Source organism: Elephantulus edwardii, unplaced genomic scaffold (assembly GCF_000299155.1).
Source record: "Elephantulus edwardii isolate Elephantulus edwardi_28Jun2011 unplaced genomic scaffold, EleEdw1.0 scaffold00043, whole genome shotgun sequence".
Classification (NCBI taxonomy): domain Eukaryota; kingdom Metazoa; phylum Chordata; class Mammalia; order Macroscelidea; family Macroscelididae; genus Elephantulus; species Elephantulus edwardii.
Window position 1 is genome coordinate 14,930,049 of NW_006399793.1, and position 10,751 is coordinate 14,940,799.

General features: G+C 37.0%; 1 protein-coding gene and 1 pseudogene across 1 annotated transcript in view; both read right to left on the reverse strand.

The window, feature by feature from the left end:
- The window catches only part of TTC37 (tetratricopeptide repeat domain 37), a 120,914-nt gene that overhangs the window by 26,241 nt on the left and 83,922 nt on the right, over positions 1-10,751 (reverse strand). The window contains exons 32-34 of the mRNA XM_006885369.1: positions 3,977-4,030; positions 3,689-3,800; positions 1,658-1,786 (exon numbers count right to left, since the gene is read on the reverse strand). Of these exons, the coding sequence (XP_006885431.1) occupies positions 1,658-1,786; positions 3,689-3,800; positions 3,977-4,030 (295 nt within the window). The remainder of the gene's footprint in view (positions 1-1,657; positions 1,787-3,688; positions 3,801-3,976; positions 4,031-10,751) is intronic.
- On the reverse strand, positions 8,307-8,822 carry LOC102876296 (annotated as a pseudogene).

Below are 10,751 nucleotides of genomic sequence, written 5' to 3' on the forward strand. Positions count from 1 at the left end.
AGGTGTGTTGGGGACCGTGAGATTGGCACAGGATAGAGCAGGTTTCAGGGCTTTTGTACACAGAGTTGCTACGAGTCACATGTGACTCAGTGACATATAACAACAACAAAATGCTTTACAAACATGATGTCCATCTCTAGGAACTGATCCCTCTTGATAATATGTCCAAAGTAGATGAGACAAAGTTTTGCAACCCTAACTTCTAAGTAGCCTGATGGCTGTGCTTTTTCCAAAACAAATGTGTTTGTTCTTCTGGTAGTCCACAGTATAGCCAATATTCTTCATCAACACCATCCTTCAAAGGCATCAATTCTTTTTTGATCATCCTTATTCTCTGTTCAGCTTTCACAAACATAATTTGTTGTTGCTGTATTCCATTAAGTTGGAACCGACTCACAGTTGACCCTCCAATGGGTTTTCTGAGGCAGTAAATTACATGGGACAAGACTGCCCATCCTTCTCCTGTGGAGCAGCTGGTAGATTTGATCTGTTTCCTTTGAGGTTGCAGTATAGCTTCTTATCACTAGGCCACCAATTACCAAAAGCATATGTTAACTGTTGTGTACTGTTGAATTCAAACTGACCCATCGTTCACCCTCGAGTGGGTTTTCAGAGGCAGTTAATTGCATGGGAAGAGTCTGCCCATACTTCCCATGCAAAGCAACTGGTGGATTTGAACCACATGTCTTCAGGATTGCAGCACAGGTGACCAAACATGATTTGGTTCAGGTGCACTTCAGTCCTCAAGGTGAGTTTTGTTTTTATAACCTTCAAAGAGGGCTATGATACCAGATTTACCCATTATAACACATTCTCTGATTTACACAAAAATATTCATATTTTTTTATGCTTCGTGTAGGCAGCATAATGGTGATTCCTGCATTTTTATCTAATCTGACAATCTCTTCTTCAAAAAAACTCTACATAATAATGTTGCTAAAGAACCTGACTTTCTTAATTTGTCATTTATTTTGCTCTTACTTTTATAAATCAGTTATAAATCCATAAAGGACAGACAATAAATTTAATATTTATTAAAAAACAATTAATAACCTAAAACTACTATTGCAAATCAGAAGTAGGTTAAAATATTTTGGAAGATTTATAGGTTAACAGATAATGTTAGGAAGAAAGAATCAGTAGGAAATTTCAGGGCTCGCTTCCATAAAGAACTCTTTTTCGTCATATCTATCCTAAAATATTGGTCAAGACTCAAAGCAGGTAAGTCACAAACAAAGATACCTAGCTAACAGAATATATAAGATTATTAAGTTATATGGGAAATAGAAATATACACAGCCATCATCCTTCCAGTTGGCTATTATACATATATGAGCCTGGTCAGACAAGTGGGATAAGCTTCTAAAGTAAAAATTGGCAGTTCACACTCACTCAGCATCTCAGCTAACGACAGGCTTAGCAGACTGCTTCTGTCAGGAATATACTAAAGAAACCCTAAGCAGTTGTACTCTGTTACACATGGGGTCATCAAGAGTTAGGGGGAAGAGGAGGGTTAGACAAAAGGGCAGCTAACAATTCCTTTAGTTTCTTTAAAGGATATATTTTTATATAATACATGCAATTAAGGTTATTTTTCCAATTTAAACCATTTAAGAAGCTTGAATGAAATCACATTTGAATTTTTTTAAAAACTTACTTGACACAGAAATAGCAGAGAAGAGTGCAAAGTCTAAATCCCTTCTCTTTGCCTGAGTGTTGTTCACTAGAGCCAGTTTATCATCAGCATGACAGGCTGCCATTAGACCGGCCCAGACAGCTGGATCACCTAAAGACAAGAAATACAATCAGACAGTTTGTTAACTAAAACATGCTGCTAAAAAATATCAAAACTGACAACAACTGCTTACCAGCTAAATAAATAAAATTAGTTCTACATCTAGAAATATTAACTCAAAGCTTCATTTTCTTAAAAGAAAAAGAAATTATTGCATTCATTCCTAAAGACTTGCCAATTTTTCCCCCAAACATATCAAATGATAAGAAATATTATAACAGCCTCTTCTTTCATGGCTGGTTAGCTCAAGTGCCTACAGTACTATACTATTAAGGAAAGGCCAAGTATGTTCACTTTCTCTGGACTCCAAGGACATGTTTCAAATAGGCACACATTTCCACTACTCAGCACCTGCTTTAAAAGCTTGATTACAAGATAAGTAGAATAACTATATTTTGTTACTTTTACTAGTCAGTTCTTAAAAATAAGTTTAAGATAAAGAAAACATACTCATTTTTCATTAAGCATTACCCAGCAGTAATTTATAGTCACAAAATTAAAAAAAATATTTCCATGAGCTCTTTCATAGATATCAGTAACCAAAATTCACTATGAAAAAAAGTCACTCTGGAATAACACAGAATTACTCAAATATTTTTACTTAAATAGCTTATGAAATATAGCTTATTTACATGTTTAAGACGACCATAATATTTTTAAGAGGAGTTAATTCTTAATATCATAGACACTGAACTCTTTTAATTCCATTCTAAGTTTTAGAGGTTAAGTTCTTGAAGAGTCCTCTAATGCCATACTTTACTTAACTAAAGATTCACAAAGATTTGTTTATCCTGCATATGCTACAATGATCTTGACAACTCTCAAATAGGCACTCATCTTCATCACTAAGTGCCTGTTTCAAAGCATCTTATCTGGTGACTCAAATTCCTTGAGCATGTATTTCTCTAGATTATATGGAAAAATCAGAGAACATTAAAGAAGACTATATGAACAATTTTACCCTTTAACATTTCGGCCACTTACACAATCAAATGCAAACAGACTTTCTATCATCCTGCATGTACAGTAAGAAATGCTTAGAGCAATTCTATCTAACACTTGCTTTAAAAAATAAAGAACACTAATAAAGTAATAAAGTGTGAGGCAGATAAATTCAAATGGTTAAGGTCTCTTTATTCTATTCCCAACATTATAGAGAAAAATAAATTACAGAGTCTGTTTGTTTTATAAAATAAAATAAACAAGTATTTTGAAATTTAGTCAGGATGCTTACAATTTATTATGAAAAGAGCCTTGAATCTATTCTTTGTTATCATTTGTTTCCCAAGAGTCCCTAGACAAAAGCAGTAGTGTTCTGCCCTAACAAAAGATTGACAGCCTGTGGAGGAATACTTTGGTGATTACTATATTTCATATACAAAATAAAACAATATACCACATAGTCCTATGATGCTAGACATCTCAGTCTTTCATGTAAAGTGAAATAGCTTTCCCAGGAATTAGATGAAGAATGCAGATAGAATATGCAACCCCTTAGTACCCTTTGTGATTAACAACATACACATAACACTGCTAATTAGACTAAAGAAGTGAGGTCTACCAAGATAGAAGTGAAAATAACTATTTCTTGGTATACCTCATTAAATAAGACTATTAAAAATTAAATAAAGAATACAACTACTTGAAAATGTGCATTCCAATTTTCCTAAGTGGTTGTAAAGTATGTAGACATTCCTTCAAATCTGCTTCAATAATTGATTGTGTTTTAACTGTAAGCAACCAAATTCAGATAATCAAATGACTGACACAACCTTAAAACATTTTGCTGAAGCTCTCTTTGGTCTTATTACATAGAAATACCAACTTCATCCATACAAATCACAAATGAAACATTATGAGACTCTGAATTAAAGAAAGAAACACTATCTTCACCTGGAGAAAGGAAAGCTGCCTTCTGAATGGTCTTTAGGGCAATATTTTTTTCCTCTTCAGATGAACTGCTTCCCATAGCCAACTGATTTACTGCAGTGTACAGTAATGCCTTCTACAAGAGAAAAGAAGTGTGTCCACCAATTCTTCTTACATTACCCAGACTTTCAAAGCAATTAAATGTAAGGCTATACTTGATGATGCAAAACATAAAAGTGTGAGGAAAAAGAATTACTTTTCACCAATACTATTTATCAAGTTGATTATTTTTTTGTAGTAAGGTAAACTAACCTTTCCATGATTTGAGTCCAGTATATAAGCCACATTCCCTGCTATAGCACCACCCTAGAAAGAAAAACGTTGAGTATTTAGACAAATAAAAATATTTTCACAAAACAATACAAAGACTTATAGAATCTTTCCATTGCTTTCAAATCTAGGCTTTACCACACTAACAACTTCTAAACTCTTTGTTATTGTTATATGGCATTCAGTCATCTGAGACTCATAAGCCTGCCCTGTCCTGAACCAGTCTCACTGATTCCAACACACATCTACTCCCACTGCCATAGTTACTGTATAAATCCAACTCATCCGGGGGTCTTCCATTCCTGTAAGTCTCTCCATCCTTCCAAACATGAAGTCCTTCTCCAAGGATCAGTCCCTCCTTGCCACATGCCCAAAGTATATACGATGGAGCTTCAAAATCCTAGCCTCCAAGGAGAAGTTTGGTTTCACCCTCTCCAAGACAGACCTGCATGTTTTCTTGGTGGTCCATTGTATGTACATTAAAGACTCTTCTCCAGGACCACAATGCAAAGGCATCAATTCTTCTATCATCCTTGGTCATTAGCTAGCTCTTTGATGCATAGCAAGTAATAATGAAGACCATGGATTGGATCAGGTGCACCTTAGTCTCAAAACTGACATTGTTGCTTCTCAGTATTCTGGAGAGGCCCCTGACAACAGATTTACCTAATGCAATTTGTCCCTTGATTTCCTGACTGCTGGTGCTAAGAGTGTTGATTGTAGAGCTGAGCAAGATGTAACTGTTAACACCCTCAATCTCTTCTCTATCCATCATGGTGTTGCCAATTGGTCCCCACTTTAAGTATCAATTTATAAGTTTCTGTTCATGAAAAATCTTTTTTTTTACTGAGATAATTTCAAATCTACTCTTTTATGATACATATAAAAGGTCCAAAACTTATATTCTTTCACACTGGTGCCAAAAAAGTACACATTTGCTAACAATATTAAAAAATTGGGGGAAATATGGAAGAAAAATGGGGGGAAAATAAGAGCTCAGAAAACATAAACTGAAGTACACTGAATTATGTTATATTGCACTATGAAAACACTTATTATTAAAAAATTCTTTGCTGTTTTTACAGTTAGGTACCCTTGAGCTGCTCCCAGTTTATCAAGACCTAATTCAACATAATAAAGCTTTGCCTGGTCTTGCATCATCCTCCTAAGCCTACTGCTGCAGTCACTCGGTCAATCTATCTTGTTGAAAGTTTCTTCCTTTTGAATGACTTTGTCAAGTATGATGTCCTTCTGGTACTGGTCCCTCCTGATAATTTATCCAAAGTATGTGAGGTGAAATCTGACTGTTACTTCTAAGGAGCATCCTGGCAGAACTTCTTGCAAAATAGACTTGCTCATTCTTCTGGAATAATATTGAATATACTTTGCCAATATAAAAGCATAAATTCTTATTCTGTTGGGGAATGTTGAGGAAGGGAGGGCCTCTGGCCAGGACAGATCACCTAGCTCCGGATAAGTGCAAGCCTCCCAACTGCCTTTAATACGGGATAGAGAAAGCTCCTCTGTGTTTGGCCGTACTGTCTTGAGAAAGCTCGCCACCTGGGAAGACGGCTGTTGCATCTGTTGAGCTGGGAGTAGTAGTCCACACGAGGCTGAGGTTCTCCTATCCAATCTGCATGTCCCATGTTTGTAAGCCCACCCTATCCTGTCTTCCTGTTTACTTGTTTGTATGTAAGTACACTGCAGCCCCCAGTAAAATTGGGCTGGACTGACTCTCTGAACAGCACCCAGAGGGGTGTGTCTCTGTCGTACTTACCCCCATCAGGGTGAATGGTTTCTTGCCGGTGAATGGACAGCAACATTCTTCAATCTTCTTTAGTCCTCCAGTTTTCACATACATATGAGGTGATTGAAACAGCATAACTTGGATCAAGTGCCATTAGTCCTTAACAGAACATCTTTGCTTTTCAGTACTTTCAAGAAGTCTTTTGAACAGACTTGCCCAGTGTACTAAGTTGCTTGATTTCTTGAGTTTTGCTTCCATGGACATTGATTATGGAATGAAGTAAAATGAAACCCTTGTCAGCTTGAATCTATATTCTAAACATTCCATGATGTTGCTTTACTATAATGAAGCTTACAGGTCCAGCTGTGACGATTTTTATTTATTTATTTTTATTTTTTTTTTTATGCTGAAGCTTTATGTTCGTTTCTTTTCCTTTAAAACACTGCAGAAGATAGCCTGCCTTTCTCCTGAGGGGCTGCTAGTGGATTCGAACCTCTGGAAAGGCAGGAACTTTGGATTAACAGCACAACTCCCTACCGACTATGCCACCAAATCTCTCATTGTTTATGGTTTCTTTATGTTGGCTCATAATAAAGGATTTGATATTCATTAGTAAGACTTTAATCATTAGTAAGCATTTCAAGTCTTCTTCAGTGTCAGTAATCAAGGTTGTGCTTTCTGTATATTGTTAATAAGTCTTCCTCCAATGCTGATGCCACACTCTTCTTCTAATTCTTTGCTCAGCACACAGACTGAATAAACATGGTAAAAGGATAAAAACCCTGACATGTATGTTTCTTGAATTTAAATGCCTTGGGTCAATAGTCACCACCATTGCTACCAGCAGTCAGAAGATGAGGAGATGTATTGCAGTGAGCAAGTCTGCTGTCAGTAATCTCTACAAAAACTGAACAGCAATGATGCCAGTATGAAGACAAAAATGTACCTGATTCACACTACAGTTATTATCAATTAACTTGCTACATATCTAAGAACTGGACACTGAACATGTATCATAGAAAAATAACTGATGTCTTCGAGGTGTGGTGGTGGATGATAGAAAAAGAATTGATGTCTTTGAGCTGTGGTGGTGGAGAAAAGTACAAAATGTCCCATGGATTGCCAAAGGAATAAACAGAAACAACTTGGAAAAAGTACAGCCAGAATGAATACTCATTAGAGGCAAAGATGGCAAAACTTCATCAAGTCTTTCATAACTTTTATGTTATGAACATAGGTGTACATAACTCCGTTCATGATTTCCTTGGAGAATATTCCTAGCAGTAAAATATGGAATTTCTATGTTCAGTTTTTTGATGAAATGTCAAACTGCCTTTCAAAATGGTTGTACCATTTTACAATCCCATCAGCAGTGCATAAGAATTCCAATGTCTACACATCCTTTTCAACATTTATTTATTGCTTGTTAAATTCTTGTTAAACTTTTCTAATGCTACTGCTACTGGGGTGAGACAGTACCTCATTTGTTGGTTTGATTTGCACCTCTCCTGGTTCTCTATGTTTTGCTATATTTACAAGCCCATTTATGTCATAAGCTTGAGCTTCTAAGTTTGGCCCCATTTTGTCTCTTATGATCATTATGGTTTGGGGCTTTACCCCCTAGGTCTCTGATCCACCTTGAGTTAAGTTTTTTTGTATGTGTGAGATGCAGATACTGTGTTAAATTTTCTGCAATTCCAGTTTTGCTTGCACCATATGTTGAAGAGGCTGTCATTTTCCCATTCGATAGGCTTTGTTTCCTTGTCAAAAGCCAATTGACCATACGTGGATTTGTGGGTTCTTGATTCTACTCCTTTGGTCTATGTGTGCTGTTTGGTAACTATGGCTGTGAAGTAGGTTTTGAGATCAGAAGAGTGTAATTCCTTCTACTTCATTTTTCTGAAAAGCTTTGTTCATGGTCTCTTTCCTTTCCAAATAAACCTGAAAACTATCTTTTCTATATCTTTGAGGTATGAGTTTGGTCTCTATACTAGGATTGCATTGAACATGTAAATTGTTGTTGGCAGATAAGTCATTTTCACAATGTTCGATCTTCCTATCCATGAACAAGGTCTCTTTTCCCATTTAGATAGGTCTTTTATTGTTTCTTGTAATAGTTTTTGGTTGTTGTCTTCATAAAGATATTTTGTGTCTAGTAAGGTTTATTCCCACATATTTCATCTTGTGATTGGCTACTGTAAATAGTATTGCTTTCTTAGTTGTATTTTCCGTGCTTTCTTTGTTGCTGTGGAGAAATTATTATTATTTTTATTTTTTTCTGACAGTGGAAACTCTCATTTTAGTCACCCGATTTGCTCACTGTTCAGCCACCCACTCAGAGAACCGAAGGGCCAGCAAACGGCGAGGGAATGCAGTGTGTTTGGAACCTTCTAGAACCAAGAGTCTGCAGGGCCCCAGCCCAGGGCTTGTTCCCAGGGAGGGTGGGAGGAGGAGGAGGGCTGCAGGGGTGCTGGTGACCAGGTCATTTTAGAGCAGGGCCCAGGTTCTGTTCCTCACAGCAGAAGGCAGAGGGGATCCTAAAGTTCTCTATTACAGACCTGCTTGTCAGCCAATCAGCTTCTTCAGGAACGCCTCCAGCTGGCCCTCATCTTTGATGCCCACAAACTTGTCCACCACATCTCCATTCTTGATGGCCAGCACAGTGGACATAGCAGACACCTCATACTCGACGGCCAAGTCTGTGTGGTCGTCAGTGTCCACCTTGGCCATCACCACCTTTCTGTGCTGCTTGGCCACCATCTTCTCTAACCTCGGCCCCAGGATATTGCAGGGCCCGCACTACTGTGCATGGAAATCCACAACCACTGGTGTTTCTCTGTTGACAACTCGGTCCTGAAAATCAGGGCCATCCTGGATGTTAAAGGTTGTGGCGCAGGCTCCGAAAGCGTGCACTGTCCAGGTTGGGCTGGGTGTTGGTGCCAGGCCATTAGGATAGCACTGTGGGAGCTGTAGGGCCCTGGATGTGAGGGGTACCCACTGACCCTGAGACGGCTTCCAGGAGATGACCGAGGCCAGGAACCTCCTCAGGACAAGTTGCTGAGCCATCTCCCTTCAGCATGAGCGGAGGGGATGTGCAACTGGGCCCTCCCCGCCAGTCAAGGGCGAGAAATTATTTTTGTATGTTGATTTTGTATCCTGCCACTCTACTAAACTGGTGTTTTAGGTCTAATAAATTTTTGTTGAATATTTAGAGTTTTCAGTGTAAACAATCACATCATCTGCATACAGCAATAGTTTTATCACCTTTTCACCAAGTTGGATGCCTTTTAGTTCCTGCTCTTGCCTTACTATCCTAGCAAGTACTCCACATTTAAGACTTACTTTTTTATATGTGTGTGTGTGTATATATATAAAATAAAATTTGTATGTACAACGAATATATTCTTGGTTTTGCAAAATGCTATAATCTGATCTCTAAGACTGTATTTTCAAACTATGAATCTTTATTTATCAGTGCATCTTCACTGCATGTTTGAGAATTTCTGATTGTGGATGATGGTAAAAAATATCTCCAATTTCTGCATCTTTTGTATTAGTAGTTAATGTATAAATCTGAGAAACAGTTGTTACCTGGTATTCCTTATAGGACAGATTTTGAAGTGTTCCTTTTGACAATGAAAGTGACATCATTCCTCCTCAATCCTGCTCAATCTTGCATTTCAGGGTAGTAGAATATCCAATTTAAAATAGCAAATGTCAGTTCATTTCTGTTCACTAATCCCTGGGATATTGATCTCTATATATATTCCTTCTCATAGTTTTTATGACTTCCCATTTTCCTAGATTCATATATTTTCACATTCTGATTATTAATGGATATTTGCTGCTTTCCCTCCCTTTTTTTTAAGCATCCAATCAGTAAATGTAGGTGCTGAAAGCATCAATATCATCAAGGTTGACTCTACTTTGAGGAAGCAACTCAGTCATAATTTGATTGCTCCTGATGTGTGGGCCTCATCTTTTGGCACTAAATCAAGACAATGTTCTACTACTATTCACAAGGTTTACATTGGTCTTTTTTTTTTAATGAGAATCAGTTTAATTGGACAATTTGAGCTACATACTTGTCACTAAATGTTTTGTCTTCTCTTTTGTACTAGCTGCGTCACTTTATTTGTTCTTCTATCTCAGACCAAGAAATACACGAAAAGCATTTCTTTAACACAATTGGGTTCTTGCTGCTTTCTTCAAGCACATCAATCCAGAAAACCTACAGAGAAGTTGTATTAAAATGTAATGCAGTGTGAAAATCTGAATTCCCAATGAACAGTCGATATTGTAGAGTAGTAAATAAAAAGCAAAATTGTAAAAAGCTCCTTTTTAAAATCCAACTTCACCCCAATATTGCTTATGTCTCTATATAGCGACTTTAGTGAATTTTTAACATGAATCCTTTAGGAACTGCAAAATATATTCTGATTTAGCATCAGTGTCAAAATAGAAAATGTATTTCCATGATATTCTGTGGCAATTTATTTGTTGTATTTACATTTTTTTATAATTGTGCCTTCTCTTCCCCCTTTTCCTTAGGACTTTTCTATTCTCCACAATTCTAATATAAAGAACGTCACTAGTTTAATTTCCTCCCTTTTTAGAAGTTTCCATTTCTTTTTAAAATTGTACTTTCTAAAAGCCTTATGTTGGCTATAAAAGACATTGGCCATTTTAAAAGAAGTAGATAACCAGGTCCTTTTTCCTAGTCTGTCTTAGTCTAGAAATTCTGCTGAAGCTTACCCATCATGGTTGATCCTGGACAGCACTTGAAATACTGGTGGCTTACCTTCCAAAATCATGAACATGCAAGCCATCATACTAAAAATGACAAATGAGTGGTGGAAGAGCTTTGTAGTTCAAAATCAAAGAGTAACTATAGTTCAGTGAACCATCATGCTCATAGTCTCAATAATCAACTCAAAACTAAAAGTAAGGAAAAGGCATACACTGTAAAGTAATCATAAAGTCTACTTTAACCCAAGAATTAAAAAAAAA